This window comes from Drosophila virilis, chromosome X, assembly GCF_030788295.1.
Source record: "Drosophila virilis strain 15010-1051.87 chromosome X, Dvir_AGI_RSII-ME, whole genome shotgun sequence".
Taxonomy (NCBI): Eukaryota; Metazoa; Arthropoda; class Insecta; order Diptera; family Drosophilidae; genus Drosophila; species Drosophila virilis.
Window position 1 is genome coordinate 29,131,806 of NC_091543.1, and position 23,840 is coordinate 29,155,645.

The window sequence follows — 23,840 nt, forward strand, 5'->3', positions numbered from 1 at the left end:
CAGTTCGGTTTGCGGCTCGTTCAGTCCACGTAAATACATCGAGGAGTGTGGACGCGTTGCAGTCGGATTTGACATCGACAATTTGAGCGTGTTTTGTGCATTGGGAATCGACTAAAGATTCAGAGACGATATTTATTAAATTAAAATATCGTTTGTTAAATTCTTGATTTACTTTTTTTTCACGTGCTCTGCTGTTATTAACAACAGCAGCAATCGCGAGTGAGAGATTCGCATGTGAACTTTGTGGGCCGCAGAATGAGGCCAAACTGATTGTGAATCTGATCCAAATTCAGATCCTAATCCTGATCCTGATCCTGATTCTGATCTTGAGCACACGGCCCAAGGCATACGGCATACGGCATAAGGCCTCAACGACTACCATCAGTGACTACGATTTTCAGCTTGATTCCATCAAATGCTGGCAGCAAATATTTTACTGGCGCTGATCGCCGGCTTGACGCAGTGCAGCGGCCAGGCGCAGGCAGCGGGCAGCTCGGCTAACGGTGGCAGCTCCAATGGATTACAATGCCAACGTATTGCAGTGTCCGCCTGCCAGGGCCTCGGCTACAATATGACCGCACTGCCTAATCTGGCCGGTCATACCAATCAGCTGGAGGCTGAATTGCAGGTAAGCACCTCCCTCGTCTACTCAGCCAACCCCCATACCATTTGTGCCCGATTTCTGCGTGACGATAAGCGCTACTTTTGTGTGGCCATAAAACCATTCTTGACGCTTACGTGTGAAAACCAAAAATTGTTAAAAAGTCACAAGCCATTGCGAAAGTCAACCGACTGCGACGATTGAGACGAAGCCGGAGACGGAGACGGAGACGGAGATGGAGATGGAGAGGCGGACATAGACGGATCTGTAACTGTATATATGGACATGACTGGAGCTGGAACTGGAGCCGTAGTCGAAGCTGACGTTGTGTCTGTTGCTCTGACATTGACGGGCCAACTGGCGGCAGCTCATCAAAGCGCCTCCACTTTTTTTCAGCTCTTTCTTCTTCTTTTTGTTTTTTTATGTACACACATATAGTTTTTGTGGCTTTTCGTTTTGGCTTTGTCGTTTCGCGATGTACAAAAGATAAGGCAACAAAAGCAACAACAACAAAAACAACAACAACAGCTAAACAAACATACACCAAACTATAAATCGAAATGAGAAATGCGCTCATAATGACAGCAGGGTCTCTGTACACACAATCCAACTAGAATTCTATTAAATTCGAACTAAAGTTTAATTAAGCTAAGAACTCAAGAAATTTATATTATAATAATGTTTTAGTGAACGCCAATAATAGTTTAAGCCTGGTAATTGTAGGAACTGTAGAAAAGTGTCTTATAATAATACTTCACTTAAGAGAGCAGGTGACAAGTATGGAGCATATATCGCTAGGCATTTCATTTAAAGCGATTTTGTGTAAGATCAAGTACATGGGCCCTTGGGTACATTTAGGAAGTATGCTGGGCTCTCGCAATAGGAAACTATCGGAAATACGAATTATCTGAAAATTTAAAAGCAACATTATCTAAGCTATTAGATTCTAGACTTGAGAACTTCACGAATAATAAAATGCAAGAAATAAATTTCTTGTTTTCTTTTCAAATTGAGTTATTAAGCAACCTTGAAATTAGTCTACTTTCATATTTGTTCATATTTGTATGCCCATATCATATCTGTTTATCTAGAGAAATATGAATTGAAACGTTTTCCAGAAATATTTCCGTCTCTTTCGAAAATATAATACACTACGCTGGGTACTAAAAGAATACTTATAAGGTTGTGAAAGAAATCAAAGTAATTTAGAATATAGAGCTCTATTGGTCAGTCAGACTATCCATATTATTTTTCATTCTAGCCCCAGCTTAACCCATTTTCAGCCAAATATCCATTAATTTCCGAGAGTTTTCTTTATCAGATGTTACAATTAGAGATTCCATGATAAGAAAAGCTCAGACAATCCAAATTTTTGGCAACAAACAACTATTCCTCTTCATGCTAACCCAAGCTTAACCCATTTCCGAGACTTCTTTTATGAGAAGCTAAAATTTAAGTACCAAATGAAGTCCCGCTTTGGACTGACCCTAGTCAGTTACGCAAAGACTTCTGCTATACCAACGTATATGTATATGCAACATACGATCAGGAGTTCCCTTTCATATGGTAACCGCTCGGGACTCTATTGTCTATGGGATGGCTGGCAGACTGTTGCTTGGGTGTGGCGTGGCCCAACATTGGGGAACTGCTCTACTCTACGCGTATCTAGACAAGAGTGCAAACACCCACACAGTCACACACACGCACACACGCACACACACACACACATACACGCACAGGCACAACAGAGTTATCAGTCAAAAGACTTTGGAGAAGCGACAGCCGCAAACATTTAATTGCTTTTCAATGTAAAATGCTGGCCGCTATCAGTGACGTCGACGTAGGCGTCGACGTCGGCGTCGGCGTCGACGTCGGCGTCGGCGTCGCTGCCGTCTTTGCATGTTCCAGATAAAATGATAAAAAAACAAAAAAAAGAATACAAATAAAAAAAAATAAGCGGAAAAAAAAAGCACAACAAAAATGATGAAATTAGAAAAAATTGTTAACTGGAACCAAAGTTGAGCTTATTTTGTTTTTTGTATTTTCTTTTTTCTTTTCTGTAAGTGCATTTGAGGTCAGCGTCATTCTTGGCCATAATTTACCATTGAAATAGTCAAAGCGAGTGCGTGCCTAAAAAGCTAAAGAAGAAGCATCAAAAGCAGAAGAAGAAGCACAGCCTGAGCGGGATAATGCCGCTGATAATGGGCAAAGCGTTTAGTGGAAATCTAGAGACCTGTGACGAGGGGAAAAAAAGAAGAGGAGAAGGAAGGAAGAAGCAAAAGAATGAAAGAAAGAAGTGAGAGATGTGCGACGCGTAGACACACGTTGCAGGGGTCGCCAGACGGTAGTCGGGTGTCGGGGTCATGGTCGGGGCCTTTCTTTTGGCCAGAGTCCATTAACACCTTTTGCCTGGTCTCAAGCGCCGAATGGGCATCGTGCTCTTTCGAGAATATCTTGCATTTCATGCCGCTGCCTCCGCCCCTGCTCCTGCCCCTACCACTGCCCCTGCCCGTGCCCTAGCCCCTGGCCATGCGGCGCTTCTCGTTTTGGGCATTGGTCAATGGATGCTGCGGCGTTAAGTGCAGCGGCCTGGGCCCTGGCAGGTCCGGAGCTGATTGCAGCTGCTGCTACGACAAACCCCATAAAACTGTGCACTATGCCTCGCACCGTTGCTCTTTGCATTTGCTTTTACTGCGTGCCAGTTGCCTATGCCGACTGCGGCATACCCTGCAAAATGTAAGTGTTCAAACCGACTATGGAGGGCAGTTGTAAGACTCGGTTAAGGGCGCAACTAGATTAAAGTATTTAATATATAAATAAGATCCACAACTATAAATATGTATTTGTGATTCATCAATGCCCGTTTTCAGTCTGGCAATCGATATATGTTTATGATTTATGCATGTGAAATTCTTTATGTTCTCATCAAACCACTGAAAAGCAATTGACTCGATAGTATGTGCTTGGAAAATATTTCGTTCCATATAAATACTTTTCGTATATGACGCAAGGTAATTTAGATATTTTTTCCAAAATATTTCACATTCTTCCAAACCAAACTATGTTTTCCGCATGCAGGTTTTTTTTTTTGCATTTGCAGGGTAATTGCTAGTCGCTCATTGCAATTGCTTGTCTCTCTTTTTGAAGGCGTTCGGTCCGCGTTGCCGCCTACTTTGCCTTTCTTATCGCAGCCTGCGCCTGGCGCTGCTGTAAATGTTCATCTTGTGCCCTAAATGGATGTCTGTCTACCTCTCGCCCTGCCGTTCTCTCCCACTCTTTCACGCACGTTCTCTCTCTCTCTTTCTCTCTTTGTCTGCTAAGATCAACAAAATGTAAAATTTTGCAGCCACAGGGCCGGCTGCCTTTTAGATGGTCTCTGTGTGTGTGTGTGTGTGTGTGTGTGTGTGTAGACAAATCTCAAAAAAAAGTCGAACATGTTTCAAGTGGCCAATAAAAACGAAAGCAGCAAACGAAATAAAATGAAATTAAATCGGAAGCACATAAAGCAGATCAAAGAGTTTTCAAATGCAAACAGATCGAAATAACACAAAAGACATCGAAATCAAAAGAAAAGCCCAACTAAAAACCCACCACCACAGCCACAACACAACAACAAAACAACAATAACAAGAAGAAGAAGAAGAAGAACAATCTTCAAAAGCTTTGAGGCCAGATGCAAATGCAATTTATACACTAACTTATCCCAAAACCAACATATTCCAATTTGATTCCTCCAAAATATTCTAGTACAGAGCATATCGAGGCACATTAATTGAGAAAAATGTGTGGAATAAGTACTTATAGCTAATATGTTACCTATTTGAGTTAATTTTTAAACACTTACTCGCAATAAATATGAGTACTCTAATCTGTAAGGGCTCAAATATGTCTTATATCATATCTGGATATATAAATAGTTTATTTCAGGAATATTTCTTAATATCCCTAGTGGAATGCTAATTTACATGGTATATATTGTGCCATACTATACTAATATAACTTGGTCAATATTATATAGTATGGAATAATATAAATTGTACACATCATTGTTCGGACATATATATGTATAAATATATTGGCTGCAATTAAGTTAAGTTTTTCTCTCTCTCTTTCTCCCTTTGTCACTCTCGTTCTTTCGCCGCCCTTTACATTTAGCACCCACCCCTTACTCATAGACCACTTCAACAAGTGTCCAACTTCTTCAATTATATTTCCAGCGTTTCAATTGATGTTTATCTATAAGAGGTTCGCGCCCAAACTAAGGCTAAGGGTCCAGTGGTGGGAGACGTTGGGGCGGGCTGGGGTTTGGGTTGTTGCAGCACACGTTGAATTAATTTGCTTGTAATTGTTCGTTGACGAGCACTTTGTCGGCATTCGGTCGTAACGCCCACTGGGTAAACAGGGGACAGAGACAGCAATGCGAGTTATGAAAGGGAGCGAAATAAGCTGTAGGAATATTGGGGAAATTTGTGGAAGGGTGGGAGCGCGGGCAGGCGGGGGGGTTGGGCAGCACTGGTATGCCTTGTGGAGAGATCTGGCATTTATTTGACTTGACTTGTTTATGCCACAACACAGCTACCCACCCCACCTCCTCACCAGCCCCCTCCCCCTGCTAGATTTGTATTTGTCCATTATCATTTCACGTGTCTAGGGGGCCCAGGCGGCTGCAATGGGTAGGTGGGGCGATTTGGGGGACGGTTTTACGTGCTGTCATGTTTGTCATATCGCCTCCGATAAAGAAAATAGTGAAAAAAAAAACAAAAACATGGGCCTGCTCGCAGTTGCAGTCGCCGTCACATTTGGAGTCGCAGTCGGATTTGTGCCTTAAATATGACAGATGAGTGCTCAAACAAGGGAGACTGTCCCCCCTTGCCCTGTCCCGGCCCCGGCTCCTATCCGGGCCAAGCTGTTGCGCTTTTTAGCGTTTATGTAAAGTAATTGTAAATATTTGAACAGCGTTTGGGCGCTGTGTTTGGACAAGGCATTAGCCCCTGACGCAGCGAAGATCTGAGAGCCGAATTGCCGGCAATCCGCCCAAAATGGTCCCCCACTCACACTTGCGTGGAATGCCAATGGTAACCCACCGACAGCATAAGCACACATCACATAAGGCCGCAAAGTTTGCACCATAAAGACGAAGACGACGACGACGTGGACGACAACGAAAACGATGGCGATGGCGACAATAAAATTGTTTGATTTTCGAAATCAGGGCCCATTAGGCAGATTGCTCGCTGGAGAGCAGGGTGTAGTAAGGCAATTATTATCATGAGACAGGGTTGATAGGGGAAGGAGGCTTGCTGCATTGCAAATTCGATAAACAAAAACAGCAACGTTTCAAGTAAGAGCAGAAACTTAGACCCCCCCCCTTCCAAGTGCCATAAATGTTTATTGCAATTATGCCGCTTATCATTTGTCCCAAAGACCGCTGCGTGTATCAGATATATATATATATATATATAAAGCAATACAGCCGTAGCTGCGTCTACCCATATCTGGGCATGATTGGCTCATAACTTGATTAAAGAAATAGGCGCAAACAAATTTACGCTTATTTGTTTGCGGCCAATATTCAAAATTCAGACGCAAACGCAGATTATAGATTCCTAGACGTACCCCAATCCACCCGCCCCCAGATAACAGCCATGCAAACCCGATCAAAGTTTCCACCGTGACCATGCCCATGTCGACGTCTGATTAATGCGCAAGGCTGTGATGTCATTAGAGTCCAAATACAATAATAAACAATCGAGCTAGTGCAAAAGAGGAAGGAAATGATACCCCACACCTATTCAAAACTCAGGCTTTTGTCTGCTTGTTTTTTTTTTTTAATATTTTAATCAATACTGAAATGCGATATTCGCCCAACGAAAGCCTATCCCAATGCAGAATATTTGGAAGCAATTAAACAGCGTGGACTTTGCTTGAATAATTTTCAAATGAAAGTCCATTGAGGGCAGCTCGCGTTGATAAATTGGAGATTAAGTTTTACAGACTGCGCCCTTTATAATGCAAACATTAAATTTCTTATAAGAGGCATTATGATTATAAAAATGAATATAAATATTACTTATCATCAATTTTCAATATTACATAATTTATTTAGAAAATATACAAGGTTTAATTTATGAAACGGTAAGAGCTATTTTCTCATATATTTAGATAGCTCAGATCTGCTTAAGTAAATCGAATATTGTATATTTTTTATTTAAAATAATAACAATAAAACATTCCTTTGTTCTTGCACTTCATTCACCATATCAAAATCTATATACACAGAATCTGAATGAATGTTGTATCTTATCCAAAAAGAGCGTGAATATATTAATATAATTGTTGTTAAATATAACTATTTTTTTCATTACTATTATTATAATTATTATCATTAATATTAATATATTCGATATTTATGTTAATATTATTAAAACAATCGGAATGTATTAATTAATATTAATGTAAAATATATTAATATTATTAATAATAGTATTAAAATAATTATTACTCTTTTTATTCGTATTGCCATCATTGATATCTTTCTCATTATCAAAATCTTTATTAATGGTTGCTCTTGATTGCTCTTATTATAAACTTTACAGTAATTAATGTTACCTTAATAGTGGTATTGCATAAAATTATTTTTTTATTTCAGTATAATTATTATTATAAGTATTAGTATTGGTTTTACTAAATATTTTAGTTATCGTTATTACCCTAACATTTTTTTACTATCATTATCATTATTTTTATCATTATTCTTATTAATTTTATCATTTTTATCATTATCATTATTATTATTTTTAGTATTTGTGTTACTTATATACGTATATTATATTTATAATTAATATTATTTCCTTAAAATTTTCTGCTGCATAACAGTCTCAATGCCCGCATTGGGATTTGTTTTTGTTTTTTATTTATATATTTAATATTTTTTGTTTGATAAAAACTTAATGTGCTTGCATTTCTATCAGCTATCAGTTATTTTTTTTGTACAACAACAGTCAGTCCATAAATGTTTTCAGTTCTGTTGTTGTTGTTTCTTAGCAAAGAAAACTCATCCAGAGTTAATCCGTGGCGGCGTTTTGATAAGAGCCGCTTATCAGACAGACGCTGAAATGCCAAGCGCCATGTTGTTGTTGTTAGTAGAAGCTACCAGCTTACGTTTTCAGCAATATGCGTATATATACATACATACTTATATAAATATATATATTTGTATTGTAATTATGTGGGCAACGTTCGTAGAAGAAGCAACAAAGACGCAACGAATGTCAGGGCGGCATTTGAGGTGACTTAGCGATGATAATGTCAAATGTTTGAGTGCTGCCGACCAGGAATAACAGCAACAAAAAAAAAAAAAAAAAAAAAAACAGCAGCAACAACAACAACAACAATTATGAGGGCCCTGGGCATAATGCATCATTACATATAGACAAATGACTTTGAAGTTTGGCGCAGACAGTTAAAATGGCGTGTGTGTGTATGTGTGTGTGTGTGCGTGTGTGTGCGTGTGTGTGCGCGATGGTTAACTATGGATCGTTTGTCATTCGATGGCCGGCATAACTCTGCCAACGACTTGATATAATGATGAAGCACAGCGCAATGTTGACGAAAACATTTTTGACAAAAGGTTGCCCCGCTCCAGAGCCGTAGCCGTAGCCGGAGCCAGAGGCAAAAGCAGATTCGGCGCAACTGTTGCCTGTTGGCTGTGGCAAACGCAGTCGCAGTCGCGGTCCCAGCCACAGTTGCTGCCGCTTTTAAGCCAGGCAACAACAATTAGTTGGCCCGGCTTGGACGACAACGACGACGACGACGTCGATCCAAGGCGCAAGCACGCAAAAAATGCAGCAACGTTTTTCAAATGCCGCACCAGGGAAAAAGGCAGCCAGGAATGTCAGAGTAACGATGCGACGCCGGTGAGCAAAAAAAAAAAACAAAAAATATAACGCACCGGCCATCAGAACGCGTGTAGTCGACTGATAAATTCCCTGTAAGGCGCTGAAATGAATAAATATTCTCAATAAAAAGTATCTCTTAAGCTTCAGAGATATATATTTCAAAATATTTACTCCCATCGATTTTGGGCCACATAACTCGAGGAAGAGCAGTCCGAAATCCACCCTCAAGCCCCTCACTTTAATAAGATGACAAATATCAATCATAAATATCAGAGATATATTGGCCGTGCACATTGACACAATTTTCTTATGCCGCCTTCTTCATTTGCCCAAGTGCAGGGTATGAAAACAATGCAGACAACGTCGACAACAAAAACTGCGTTGGCCTGAAACACAAAAAATAAAGCAAAAAAAAAAAGCAGACAAAGTCGCAGCAGCAGCAGCAGCAGCCGTCGCAGCAGGTTTGTGTCTTAAGTCTTTTGTTTTGCAGCAGGATGCTGAATGTCGACGCGGCAGAAGATGACGTTGAACTGTGCCAGAGTTGTTGTTGTTGTTATTGTAGTTTATGCTGCACGTAATTACATGGCAATTAAGTTAATTGAACTGCGCGCCTGCGCTCGCGTGAATTGCTCAGGCTAAAGATAAGTACCCCACCCTACCCGCTTCCACTGCGCAACGGGGCATCTGGCAAGTGCGCGACACGCTGCCTTAAAACAAAAAACAGCTGCAATGCGCATGCTTTTTATTGCTTTTGTAGTTGTTTTCCTGCTTTTTTGGCAACATTTTGGTGGCTTATCCATGCGTCTGGAAGCTGACAAAATTGTCAGCCCCAAAACTGAGGCAAGCTGCCAGCCGGCAAGCCAGCCAGCCCGATGCAAGTGCAGCAGACTCGCATTGAATACATTAAGCAGAACGCAAAGAGCCCGACCAGCGTCCAGTTCTGTGTGTGTGGCTGGGTCAGGGCTGCTGCTCCACGTAACCCGTCTATACAATGCCCGGAGACGTTCAATTGTAACTGTAGCGTGCGCGCAATTGCTTTCATGTACTGCCAGCGGCTGGCAGGCCGCAGAGTTGAGGCCCCTTTGAGCTGTCTGTCGGTCGGCCTGGCAGCCGCATTGGCAGATTTCTGCCAAAGATTAGCCGACGCTGTCGCTGACTGTTTGTCTAACTGCTGCCAATGCCAAGCAACTGCTGCTAAGCTCGGAAGCCAGCATCCGAGCATACGAGCTGCAGTTGCGGCTGCCTTTACTACAGCAGCTGCTCGTGTGCTTAGAAACGCTTTTTATTTGCCAGACTCATATAAGCACAAGCTATATGCTCAATTCCAGTTTCTCAAGGGTTGAGACGATTTGATAAATCTGATTCCAAATCCAATTTATATTTTATTTAAAAATCGACCCAGTTGCTGAAGCAGTTGCCCGAACCCAGACCCAACCCAAGCCCAATCTATTTGCAGAAACTACAAACGAACGTTTGAACCAGAATATGGGTTCGAACCTATAAAAGTCCGGCTATTGGCTGTTTCTATCTATCTATCCGATTTGCAGCTCGGGCTATGATCTTGTTCTTGATTTCTTTATGGTATAACTTCTTTGGGAAGGATTGTTTGCAAATTGAAATTTACATTTATATACTTATTTCTATGTTATTTAATTTACTTAAATTCAAGAATGAAAAGTTTTATTTAAGCATGAAAAAGGCGAATGCGAAGTTGTTGCCTGAAAAGTATATTTCGCCTATTACAGGGTATTTAGTCTGCTTACTTGTGGCTAATATGCCTGCCTTTGGTATTAATTTTTTGCTGCAGCAAGCGCATTTCAAGTGTTTCTAGTCTTGTGGCCACACACTGTGCTCGAAGCTGGTTGTCGATGAGATTTTGCCTGCCTCTAGCACTGGAGCTGCCATTAAGCCTTCTAGCCTTTTTCTGCTGCGATCGCAGCTTTGTGGCATTCCAGCCTGCCGCTGTCAGGCAGCCTGGCAAGAGCTTAAGAAGAACTTCGTTTCATTTCAATTGGGCTTTGCCTTTTGAATGACAATCGTCGCCAGTCAAAATGTCAATTAATTGTGAGAAGACATTCATATGTCGGCAATGCCGGCCGTTGCCGCAGTTGACAGTAGCATGCCGCGAACTGCGAGCTGCAACTGCAACTGCATTTGCTGCTCTATCAGCTGCTTAATTACGTAAACAAAAGGCCAAGCTGATTGCTTTAGATCTATCAGTTTTGGGATCGCGATATGATGTCATCGCGGCTCTTGCCTTTTTAATTGTTTATTTTATTTTTCGCTGCGGTGGCGACGGCGACGGCGGCGGCTTCGATTTATCATCGCATCGTTGTCACGCGGCGGCGTCTTAATTATGCAAATTAACGCTGACGGGCAACACAAAGCTCCAAATTCACGTCTCACGTTGACCTGTTCCCGAAACACATTCTCCCTCTCTTTTACCCTCACTCTCCAGCAGCTGGCCGGACGCGCACTCGAGCCGTGTATTCATATTCATATTCGTACACTCAAATAATATTTCATATCAATAACAGTTGCAGGAATTTGTTAAAAAGTTTTTTTAATTACATTCGATTTTTTGGGTTGTGTTAAAAGATGTATTATTTGGACTGCTTTTATGTCCTGTATTTTTTGTACTTTCATTATATTAGAATGTATCCGGGTTTTCCAATAATTCTCGATTATACTCGAGAATAATTGTTTATGCGATTCGCAAAAGATTTATTATTTTAAACGATTTTTTGTTTTATAATATATCTTGTTATAATATACTTACTTTTAGGTCCTTAGATTAAAAAAAAAATAGTCGATCGATAGTGCTTCACTTTAATTATAACTTATCTATTTCGATTCTCCTGAAGAATTAAGACTAGAGAGAAACACAGTATCTCCCTTTTCTTCCAAATAGGGGACACTTAATTTTTTAAGCAAGCCAAATTTCTGGTATTAGGTAAGCTCTTTAATTTATGACTAAATACTGCTCAAATGTACAACACATTTTTTTGAGTGTATTCCATTTGTAGCTGAAAGAGCGAACTCTGTTCGCTAATTGCAAGCGCTTTCAAAGCAAATTAAATCAATTGGCGCACTTCAAAGCCGCCGACGCCGCCCCAAAGCGGCACCCAAGCGGCAGTTAAGCCCCACTAACCGCCCAACCGCTCGTCGGTCCGCTTCAGCTCGCCTTTCACCCATTCCCCCCCGGCTATCGATCCGTGTGCCTGATTTTGACTGCGCACAGGCCTTCAGCTCGTATCAAATGGCGAGCGGGCAGTTAAATCAAACAAAGCGCAAATCTAAAAATGCACTGACAACGACAACAGAAACAACTACAGCAACTGACAGCAAGATATAAAACTGCCGTCCTGCTAAAATGAACATCGTGAGCGACGCTTTTGTCGGCTGACCAAACTTGACTTTGAGCCGGCCAAGTTGCTGCCAAGCTTCAAGATTTAGTATCTAAGCCAGCTCTCGCCGTGTGTTTGTGTATCGGTTGTGTGTGTGTGTTGTTGAGTGCTTAGTTTGCGGTACTTTGCAACACTTGTCACTTGTGGCAGCTGAGCAATTTGTGGAGGCCACTATCACAGGCCGCCGCCTAGATGCATCTGCAAGATACCGAAACAAAAAGCGCTTGAGAGATACACACACACACGCACACACACACAAATGCACAACTCATTCATAGTTCGAGCTGTCTCATCATCGTAGCTGTGTGTGATTGGCGGGCGCTGAAAGCTCAAGTAGCCGAGCGGAGATATTAGAGATCACGCATCGCATCATCATCATAACGCTTATCATTATAATGATCATTAGCATAATTATTATGGAAATCAGTCACGCAGGCAAAAGATGGGAACGTAGCTCCGCCGAGCTGCCAACCAAATATATGTTCATACTACAACAATTTATATACACGAATTATTGCAGAGCTCAAGTCCCGACATGTCAGCGATGAACTTATAAAGTATATTTATATCTATTTCTGATTAGCATACCCATCTGTCGGTCTATCTATAGATACTTTTAAGCAAACTTGGTTCATATACTCGTCGAAAACAGGCGCACAAAAAAGTTGCCGATGTTTGCAAAAAGTTTGTTTGTTTACACAAATTTCCCTAACCTACTCGGCAATCGCGGGCTTTATTATGCTCTAAGATCTGAGTACGTCGGCAAATGTACATTCATAATTGTATAGCTATTAAGCTGCGGGCACATTGCTTACACAAAGATTTCTAACTAAATGGGCTAATTTTTTTTTTTAAGTATTTAGCGAATGATCAGTTCATGTACTGAAACTAAGCTATACGAAAAACTCTTAATTTTGAAACAATTCATTTTCCTTATTAAAGTGGCTTGGGTTGGGCTGATCGTCCGCACAATGGGAATCGCAGCTCCGTGAATATAAAAAAATATTATAATTTAAAAAAAATATATTGGCATATAGTTGTAAGTTTTAAACTAAGTTCTGAACTACCTTTGGCTACTTTGGTCTACGTCTAGGATTATTTATGGATACACTTTCCTGGGGTTTGACGACGGATTCTGAGGAAAATACTGGCCCACTCAGACAGCTCAGCTAGTAGGGATATTTATTGATATATATTGATTTCAATAGGCATTTTTAAGGCACATGCAATCAATTTAAACTATCAACTAACTTTTTTAAAGTTTGCGACTCATGTCATGTCTTTGATATACTACATGATTTCCTGATGCTCAGGACTTTCTAACAATTGACCAGGTCTGGGATATCAATTAGATATATATTTTATTATATTGCAGTCCAACGACAGTATCAAACATAACAATATATTGCATACTATGCTAAAGTACACATAATTTGAGGATTTTTCACATTTGGGAAGGCGATCGCAGCGCTACGGACAACTGCCGCTGGTTCCCATTGAAGTGCAGCCAACTAATCTCTCAACCAATTTCAGGTGCAGGGGCACGGGCACGGGCAGGGGCAGAAACAGAGGAGAGTGGCCAGTTTAAGAGGGCAGCAACTGGTGGCAAGTTTCAGTTTCCAGTTACCAGTTGCCAGTTGCCTGGCGCTTAAGCCTATAATTTGTATGCCCCGAATGGGTGCCGGGTGCCGGGCTGCCAGCAGGTAGAAATGGAAACGCGGAGCGTAGAAAATTATAAATTAATCCATTACTTAAGAGCAGATTATGCAGATGTCTGGCCGCATTAAATGTCGCCGACGCGAGCGCGTAGGATCCTGGATAGTGGCATTAAGCGTTAATGAATGAACATGCCGCCAAGGTAGCCAGTTGCGGCCGCAGTTGCCGCAGTTTGCCACAGTTGCCACAAAGCTACACAGATACGTTAAAGTAGATACATATATGTGTATATTTATGTATAGTTTTATGTGAATGTCGGCTGCTGCTTTCGTTGTTGTTGTTCCTTCCTTTCAGATATTCAAAGCCAAAGTGCCGCAGCAACAACAACAACTACAGAAACAACATTGCTCGATCGATGAGGCAACATTAATGCTTTGCCTTTTGCCTCGGTTTGCTTTCATTTGACTCGATTTCGTTGCGGCCAAATCATTAATCAAAATCGAGAAATCATTAAGTTTGCGTTTACGCTCAGGTGTCAACTGTGCCTCTTGCCGCTTGTTGTTGTTGTTGCTGTTGTTGTTGTTGTTGTGGCTGTTCTTTGGCTTGTAATTAAATTGTGAACACGGCCGGGCAACAAGCCAGCGCCGAGACTGAGAGCTGAAACATTATCAAACTGAAACAAGATTAAATGTTATTTAGCTTTGCTCGCAACGTTGTAAGACTAGAAAAAAATCTAAAAAAAAAATGTGTGAAACAGGCTGCGTGTAAAAAAAAACTGATGGAATGGCCGCGAGTCAAACAAAAAACGGCTAAAAACGAGAAAGAACAGCTCCACCACACCGACGTTTAAATGCCCTTGTAGTCTCAAAACTGCTCTCTGACCAATTACAAGAGGTTGTTCCTTAAGAAGCCATTGAATATGACAGTTCCGGACTGTAGCTGGGCCTTGGCAAACTTTAAGGTGTCTCCCAATACTTAAACATTTGGATCAACTCTTTCTAGAGAACTATACGATATGGTAGTAAGATCTTGATAGTAAATTGGTCATATCTTAAAAGCTGGTTAAAACTGTTAAATGCCAAGTTATCTCAAGATAATAATATCGACATCCTGTGTTTTGAACAAATTGGGCAAATATTAAGAGCTAGAGTTACGAAACTTGATATGTTTCTTATAGAATGTTATATATAAGTATATCATGTATTTTGCATTTTATACCTATATATAAATCGAGCTACCTACTTGTATTGCCCACCAATTTAAGTCACAATTTTAATGCAATTGACTTTTTGAGAATACACAAATATTCTACGGTATAATATGATATTCTGTAGAAAATTTCATTAGGATCGGTTAAGAAAAAACCAAAGTTATATTTTACTGCGCAATTGGATGGGGCAGCATGCGTAAACTCTAAGAATTTTTGTATACAATTTTTTTTTCTCAATTTTACAGAATTGTTGGTGTGGCTGTTGAGTAGAGGAATAGCAAGTGGTGCGGTCTGTCGCGAGCTCGAGCCCTGCCAAGGGAACTTTTTCTTCTTCTAATTTATCGTTATTACTTCGAACGAGCGCACAGCGCGAACTGCATTTGGTGTTGGAGTAAGAGGATTCAGGGTATTCCCTAGTCGGAACCTCCCGATTAAAACCTCTTGCTTGTTTTTATACCCTGAACCCATTAAAAATGGGTATAAGGGTATATTGTAAATGTGCGAAATCCAAATGTATGTAACTGGCAGAAGGAAGCATCTCCGACCCCATAAAGTATATATATTCTTGATCAGCATCAATAGCCGAGTCGATCTAGCCATGTCCGTCTGTCTGTCTGTCCGTCCGTTCGTCCGTCCGTCCGTATGTATGAACGCAAGGATCTCAGAAGAGCTAGAGAAATTTTAGATGTAGGTGCTCCTAGTTCCCGCGCAGATCGAGTTTATTTCCGATTATCGATAACTTACTCCGTTTCCAACCAATCGATAAAAATCGATATCGATATCCTGTTTTTTTGGGCAATTTTGGTAAATATTAAAAGCTAGAGTCACCAAACTTGACATGTAGCTTCTACAATATAATATATATATGCATTTCATGTTGGAGTTAGAGGATTCAGGGTATTCCCTAGTCGGGAGCTCCCGATTAAAACCTCTTGCTTGTTTTTGTTATTATTTTGTTATTATTTCTATATTTAAACTGAATATCTTTTAATACGTGTTGCTCAAAATATGTTAACCAAATATCTTATATGCAGTCTATATATCAAATAAAACCCAAGCTTTGAGTTTAAGACCAGCAATATCTAATAGAATATTGATATGAAATTATATTTAAACCTTATGATCTGCTAATATAAAAAGAAAGAATGTAATGCTCCCTGAAATTCTATTCTAATAATTATATTTATGTAATATACGTTTCAATATTATTCTTTACTATTAATAGTTATATTCTAAGACTTTTAGGCATAAGTGTTCGTTTTTTTTGTGGGCAACCTCTCTCTATATTTTTCATTGTTGCCTATGGTCAAGCAAAACAAATTTGAAGGCTTTTGTCGGGTGTGCGACGGTGTCGCGCCGGCGCGGCGCAGCGAATTGCGGCCTCTTTTTTGCGGCGGCTGCGTGGCCAAAAAATGCTCGAAGCGTTGCAGATTGCATTCGATGCGCAGACGCGAACCTCGTCTTTTGGGAATGGGAATGAGGCAGTGGCAGGGACGGTGGCAAGTGGCAGAGGCTGAGGCAGTGGCAGGGGCAGGCGATATGGCCAAGTCGAGTTGCCCTTTTGCATTTTGCAGCAACAGCACAAAGCGGCATTAATAACACATTTCAGACACTTACTTTTGGCCGGCCGTTTGTTTGTGGCCTAAAAGCGTTACACAGCTTTTGTACCGACCATCTAGTCGCTTCTTCCCCCTCTCGCTCTCTCTCTCTCTCTCTCTCTCTCTCTTTCTGACTCGCTCACTGTGTGCCTCTCTCTTTGCCAGCTTGTCTCTTTCTATGGCTGCAAATGCGGTTGGCCTGTCTATTAGGTTGATTGCCTTTCAGTTTTTGGCCTGGCTTATGACGCTGACCATAATGATGATAAAGATGTTGATGATGATGATGATGATGATGATGATGATGAGGATAAGACCCAGACACTTGTTGCCATTGTTGAAGCCTGGCTGCAGCATCATTAAATTATTATTACCTACGGTCATAATAGACAACCGCAGAAAAGAGAGGCAGAGTGAGACAGAGGGAGAGAGGTAGGGAGAAAGAGAAGAGAAAGAGCCAGATAGGTTGGAAAACAGGGAGTGCAAGCGAGATAGTAGCCTCAATAGTAGCCTACATAAAAATATATCCGACTTTGTAATACCCCGTAAAAGCTACGTATATTTAATACTTTTTTGTCTACATACTTATTTGTTTATTAAATTACAAATATACACTATGTCAATTAATTATAAAATTTAATATATTCAAACCATTTTAAATTAATGAAAATATGAAATACAAATTTGAATTATGAAAAATGCAAAATATAAAATTTTTATATTTAATAAATTTGTATTTTTTATCTTTCTTATATCAAATTTTATTTGTATTTCTAATGAATATCAATTTTTTGCATGAAATTGGAAGTATACTAAATATTATTAAATAAAGCAGAAATTGAAAATATATGTAATGCAAAATATAACTTTATTAACTATAACTTAGCCTGCTTTATAAATTTCTAAATAAATACACCAATTGTTATAATTAATAAATTTATATTTTCCATCTTTGATATTTATTATATTCCTTCTATTTCTTAATCATTATTAATTTTTTGCATATATATATAATTTTATAATAATACATTCTATTTATTTAAAAATTTGTTATATTATGATTGTTGATTGCTGATTGCTGCAGCCTTAAAGGTCCTCTGGATCCGTCTAATATATATACATATATATAAATGTTCCATATAGTGTACAATGTCGTATGGATCATGCATATTTTATACTTTTAAGGTTGAAGGGTATACAAATTGGAAATTGCGTGCCTAATTCGCTGTTCCACATGCCCAGCGGCGGTTGAGTGGTTGTATGGCTCTTCTGTGTGGCTATTGAGTGCCCTAATGTACCTTAATTATACCTGCAACAACAACAGCAGCAGCAACCACAATAACAACAACAGAGCAAAGCCAAAGTTGTGGCAGCTGAATACAAACTGAAGCTGAACTGAAACACGAAAAGTTGGTCGCCCAGTCAAGTCAGGAATCGGTGTCGGCGTCTGAGTCGGAGTTGGAGTTGGAGTCGGAGTTGGAGTCGGTCTTGGGACCGCATGTCAACCCATCAAATGCATGTCAAAGTGCCGCACTGGGAGTCACAATGCGAATCGCACACTGCGCGCCTGTTTGGAGGCTCTTTTAAGCCTTTTGGGCACTTTCCTGAGAAAACGTCTCCCTAATTTGATGCAGTCTTTTTTTCGCTGCTGCTGCTCCTTTTTTTCTCTCCTTTTTTTGTGAGATACGCGCTTAAAACCACACCGAGTCGGGGCTCAAATCCAAGACCCTTTTGGCCGTCTAGTCGGAAATTCCTCAAACTCATAAATGTTTTATGCTTCGGTCGGACTCAGGGTTCTTCATCGTCATCGTCATCATTTGACGGACATGTCTGGGGACCGTTTGCCTTTTATATTATTATGGATCATAATTTCTTTTCTTTTGTTTTTGTTCGCATTTTCCGGATTGTTTCGATTGAAGTTGATTCAGGCCCCGCAATTAATAGCCGCAACGCAGATTCAAACGCTGCGGAAACTGTTTTTCCAACCAGTTTCCATTTGCAGCCAGTCGGATTGCATTGCGTGTAATTAGCCAACAATTCCACTCAACACTTGAGCGCCTGGGAATGCCAGACCATATCGATATTGACTCACCTCCATGGCCAGCCTAACGCATGTGCGAAGTTTGTCGCTAATTTTCACACAAGCCACACATTTGCAACCTCATGGAACATTCAACAATGCTGCCTAATAATATCTGCAGCAATAGCAGACCTCAGACCTACCCTACATTTAAGACCAGACTTCTGTCGCATAGGCAATATAATAACGCTGTCTTGTGCCTATCAAAGCATTGTCAGTTTGATCTCAAGTATAAGAAAGTTACTTAGAGATTGAATCTAACATCTGCGCTGGCAACACTGCAAATTTAACTGCTTGTCAAATGCTTTTCGGCCCACTAGTTAGCTTTGGGCATGGAACTGATATTGTTAATGTTAATGTCATGTTACTTTACAAAAAACAAGAATGTTACTCACGCGATAAGGTCATATAAGGTTAACTTTTATTTATGTGAAAGTTAAACATTTTGTGATACATTATACAACATTGACCATTTAGCTTAGAAGAGTCTACTGTTAAGATATGGGCCCAAAACTGCAACTGTTAATGTTAATCCAATGTTGTTCAGCATAACACGCAAATGTTAGTAATGCAATGTCAATAATAACTTTTATTTATTGTCAATTTATGTGAGAGTGAAGCACATGAATACCTTGCTGTTAATCTTTGGGTACAAGACTTCAACTGTTCATGTTAATGCAATGTTATTTAACATAATACGCAATTGTTAGTCACAGCACGCCATTTTCTTCGCACAATTGTTTAACTTGCAATATCTTACAGTATGTTAACAATTACTTTTATCTATTTATTGTGAGGTTAAGAAATTTTGATAGAGCTAGTCAAATCTAATAATGGATTTGAAGAATATATAAGAATGCAGCTTTGTTTGAGTTTTGAGACAAAAAAGGTCTCACTGTTAGATAAACAGATTCATTCAACTCTCAACAAATGCAATTAGATATTTTATATTTTTGCTGTTGTTGTTGTTGTTGTCAATTTTCAATTGTTTAACGATTTTTGTTGTTGTTATTGTGACTAGTCGACGCTGTCGGCAAAAGAACAAAGAGATAAACGCACAAAGCTCGACTACGTGCGACTACATTTTTATTGCATTTTTATTAGATAAAATTATAGACATCAATGAAGAACAACAGCAACTACAACAACAACAACAACAACAACAACAACAACAATAACAACTAACAAAGCCAACGGCGCCGCCGCCGCCGCCCCTGTCCAGGCTTGAGGTGTGAATGGGAACGCCGACAATTTTATTGTTTAAATTTTTTCTGATATTTGTTTTTGTTTCACCTACAAAATAGAACAGAGTATTTTCTGCTGTTTGCTGTTTAACTTTGCACAAATATTTGCCGTCTGTTTGCTTGCTTTTCACGAACTTCTTTTGTTTTTACTTATCAAACAGCGCATTTCGATCTAATTATTCGCCGGCAGGCTTTTAAGTTCCCTGCCCACTAAACAGCCATAAAATTAGAGAAAACAACTGAGAAAATATTTTCCATTTGAATAAACATTAAATATATTCAATTTATATTTATAAAATAAAATATATTGTTTTTTGTAGTACGTAAGATAATTATAGACAAATATATGTGTATGTGTACTTTCAGACACTTTTCGACTAGATATTGGTTAATAAATATTTCCATGATAATTCTTATGAGCCTAATGGACTTTCCAGTTGCATTTTGTCACATTGCTCATCCACAGTTAAATCAATTATATTCATTTACAAGTATTATTAATTCAATTTAGATATACCAACAATTATCTAATCTCCCCCTCTCTCGCTCTTTTTTCTCGTGTCTATTGCAGATAGCCAAACTTTTGCCACTGATCGAGTCGGGCTGTTCACGGCGAGCGCGTTTTCTGCTCTGTTCCGCGCTGTTTCCACTCTGCAGTCCGGACGTGCCACGCCCAGTGACCGCGTGCAAGTCGCTCTGCGAGACAGTAAAGGGCGAGTGTGCGGCAAATGCGGCGCCGGAACTGATGCAGCTGTGGCCGCAGTTCCTCAGCTGCCATTCGCTGCCGCAGCCGGAGAATCACGAGCTCTGCATGCAAATACCGCAGGAGGCGGCGGCCAGCGAGGGCGGACAAGCTACTGCTGCGGACAGTAGTGGCAGCGCCGTCGGTGTCGGCGTCGGCGCAGAGCAGTCGGCAGCGGCAGAGCCGCCGCCGCAGCAGCAGCAAATGTACTGGTCCTGGATGGCCTGGAAGATGTCCTCGCAGCTGAGCAAGTCGCCGGCGAGCAATGGCAACTTGGGCGCTGCGGCGAGCCTAAGCGGCCTGTGTCCGCAAAACTTCAGCCTGAGTCCGCTAAATCCCGAAGAGTGCCTGGCACAGTGCCAGCGCGACGCATTCCACACAACGCAGCAGAAGAAGCTGACGGAGAGCCTCATCCTGGGCCTGTCCGCGGTCTGCTTTGTGCTGACGCTCTTCGCACTGGTCACGTTCTGGGCGGAGCCCACACGCTTTGGATATCCGGAGCGTCCAGTGCTTTTCCTCTGCCTGTGCTACAATTTGTTCAGCGTGTGCTACCTGGAGCGCATCGTGTTCCATCAGGCGCGCAGCCTGGCCCTGCTGCAGCAGCAACAGGAGCCGGGACGTGTGGGCCGCGCACCCTGCGCCCTGACGCCGCCCTGCCTGGCCTCGTACATCAGCACCTCGTACTTGAGCCTGTGCGCGGCTAGCTGGTGGCTAATCTTTGCGCTCTGCTTCTATCTGTCCTCGCACAAGAAGTGGTCTAGCGAGGCGCTCGAGAAGCGTTCCGGCCTGTTCCATGTGCTTGCCTGGGTGCCGCCATTGGCGCCGCCCATTGCCGCTCTGCTGCTCGAGCGCGTGCGCCCCAGCGAGCTGACCGGCATGTGCACAGCGCCCGGGTTTGTGGAGTTACCTGCCCTGGCCCTGCTGCTCCTGGGCCTGTATTTTACTCTGCGCGCCTCCCGCTCGCTGCACACGCTGCAGCAGCAGCTGCAGCCGACGCTGGCGTTGGCGCATCAGCGTTTCGCGCAGATTCGCAAGCGTTTTGTGGTCTTCTCGCTGCTCTTCTTCCTGCCAACTGCGGCGGGCGTCGTGGCCGCCTTTTGTGAGCGTTACGTAGACGCGGTGCCCAGCTGTTCCACGCTGGAGGATTGCGCGCCGCCTGCGCAACTGAGCGCCTGGCCAGCGCTGGTGCGCATCTTCTTTCAGCTGGTGGGCGGCACGCTAACCGGCATGTGGGTGTGGTCGCGCAAGACATGCGAAAGCTATCGCAGCCGACTGGTGGCCGGTTCGCCCAGCTCCTCGCTGATGACGCCCAACAAGCTGCCGGCCGCGGCTGCCCTGCCCAAGAAGCATCTCTATGCCAGCGGCAAGTCGATGCTCTCCGCTGCGCCCCACGCTGCGCACTCCGCGGCGCCGCTCTATGCGGGCATCAGCTTTCACAATGTGCCCGTCTATAATCCCAATCAGTCGCGCGTGTAGAGTCGGCTTGGCCAGATCTCAGCCTAGTGCCTAGCTCGGGCAGGGTATTCGCTGGCCTGCCTAAAAAATTCACTGATCTATGAATATGTATGTATGCCTGCATAGCCGGGCGGCTTTCAGCTTGGATCTTAATCTAGCCCGTTAGTCCGTTAGCTTTTAAGCCTAAATGAAATGTGTTAATAGCTTTAAATCAAATTTGAGTATTTTGTTAAGTGTAAATAGTTTTTTTTTATTATTTTTATTATTATTAATTATTATTTGTATTATTATTTCTTTATTTTTAATATGTTAATAAGCATTGAATTAATTTAAAAAAAATACATATAAGGACACATGGGAAAATTTTAAAACTAGCTCTCGTTATTTTACAAAAATCAATCTTTTTTTTTTTCATAAAACAATCTTTTTAAGTCAAGAAAATTTGTGAGTTTCCACAAAGTCTATTTATTATTTAAAATCAGGGTCTTGTCATCAGCTTTTGAAAGGAAAATCAATTTTGATATTTAAAAACATTAAATCAATTTAAACAAAAAAAAAATTAATAAATACTTAAAAATATTGTAATATTTAAAAAAATATTAAAAAAATGTAAATATTTAAAATAAAAAAACGATAATATATCATTAATTTTTTTCATATATAAAACTCAATTGAAAGGTTCGAACCAATGCCTCGCGCTAGGGTTCGTCAGCCTGACTTACCACATCCACTAACCCAGGTTTTGGGTTATTATAAATAATATTAAGGTTTATATTTATTAATTCACATTCCGAAACACAGATGGTTCAAGTTGAGCATCGCTTGGTTCTCTTTAAGCCGGTTCGCAGCCTAGGTCAAGAGTTGAGGAAAGTGAGCGACAGCAGGAGACTTTGACACAAAATGGAAGCGGAGCTAATTGCATTAAGAGCCGCCAGTGTCTGGGCAGAGTTAAGTGTGGCTTCTGTTTTGGCAAGCGGAGCAGGGCTTGACGCCTTGGCAGTTGGCCAATTAGAAATAATTTTAATGAGCGGCTCTCAATTTGATGGCAACCATTCATGTTGACGCTGCCGACACTCGCGGATGGCAACCCTTTGTCCAGCCACCCTGCGAGTGTCACAGACAGAAAACACACAACGGCTGCAGACGAGGCAGCCTGCAATTAATTTGATTGAAGCTGCCACACGGCGTGCCGTGCAACGTTTCTATCTTACAAATTGCCGTTGCAAGCAGCAGCAGCAGCAACAGCACGAAAGAAAACAACACCAACAACAACAACAACAACAGCCACTGTGCAGCAAGCGTGCAATTAACTCTTGTGCGCCAAGATCAAAGCGATTAAAGCCGCTGCCCCAACTAAAAACTGAGCCCACGTTCTCTGGCAAGGGCTCCTCTGGCTGCAGCAGACGCCTCAGACGCCGCTGCAGAACCGTAGCCGAAACCGAAACCCAATCAAGTCAAGCCAAGATCGTCATCAACAGGTTGCTGCTTGTTGTTCTTAGTTGCCTGCCTGGCTGCAACAACAAAAGAACGTGCCCCCAAAAAGGCCACAGAGGCAACACCGCAGTCTTGCCAGGGGGGCTGGGGGCTGGCTGCAGTTGGGCAGAAACTGCCAGCCAGGCCGTCTGCCTGGTGTCCTGTAAGCGGCTCAAATGATTGTTGGCCATTTACAAGTGTTAAATGTGCATTAAAGCCTGGCCGACACTTTGGTTTCGAGTGCGGCAATTTTCATTATAAATGCGCCACATTTGGCCAGCGGGGGCGATCGGACTGTGCGGAGACAAATCATTGCACGATGCGTCCCACTTGGCTAATAGCTCATTCAACATACTTACTAAAAGCCGCCGGCAAACGTTTCAAGTTTCGTGCACACTTTTCATATACCCTGTAGTCATAACAAAACGGGCTGTACAACAGTTTAGAGGCATTCATTGTGCTGAATTGGTTCAACCATG

The 23,840-nt window shown here is 41.5% G+C and overlaps 1 protein-coding gene across 1 annotated transcript; it reads left to right on the plus strand.

The window, feature by feature from the left end:
- fz3 (frizzled 3) lies at positions 1-22,393 on the plus strand. Its single transcript, XM_002054923.4, has 2 exons — positions 1-628; positions 20,263-22,393. The coding sequence occupies exons 1-2, from the start codon at positions 416-418 to the stop codon at positions 21,907-21,909; spliced, it is 1,860 nt and encodes a 619-aa protein (XP_002054959.1). The 5' UTR covers positions 1-415; the 3' UTR covers positions 21,910-22,393.
- Positions 22,394-23,840: the final 1,447 nt, after the last annotated feature.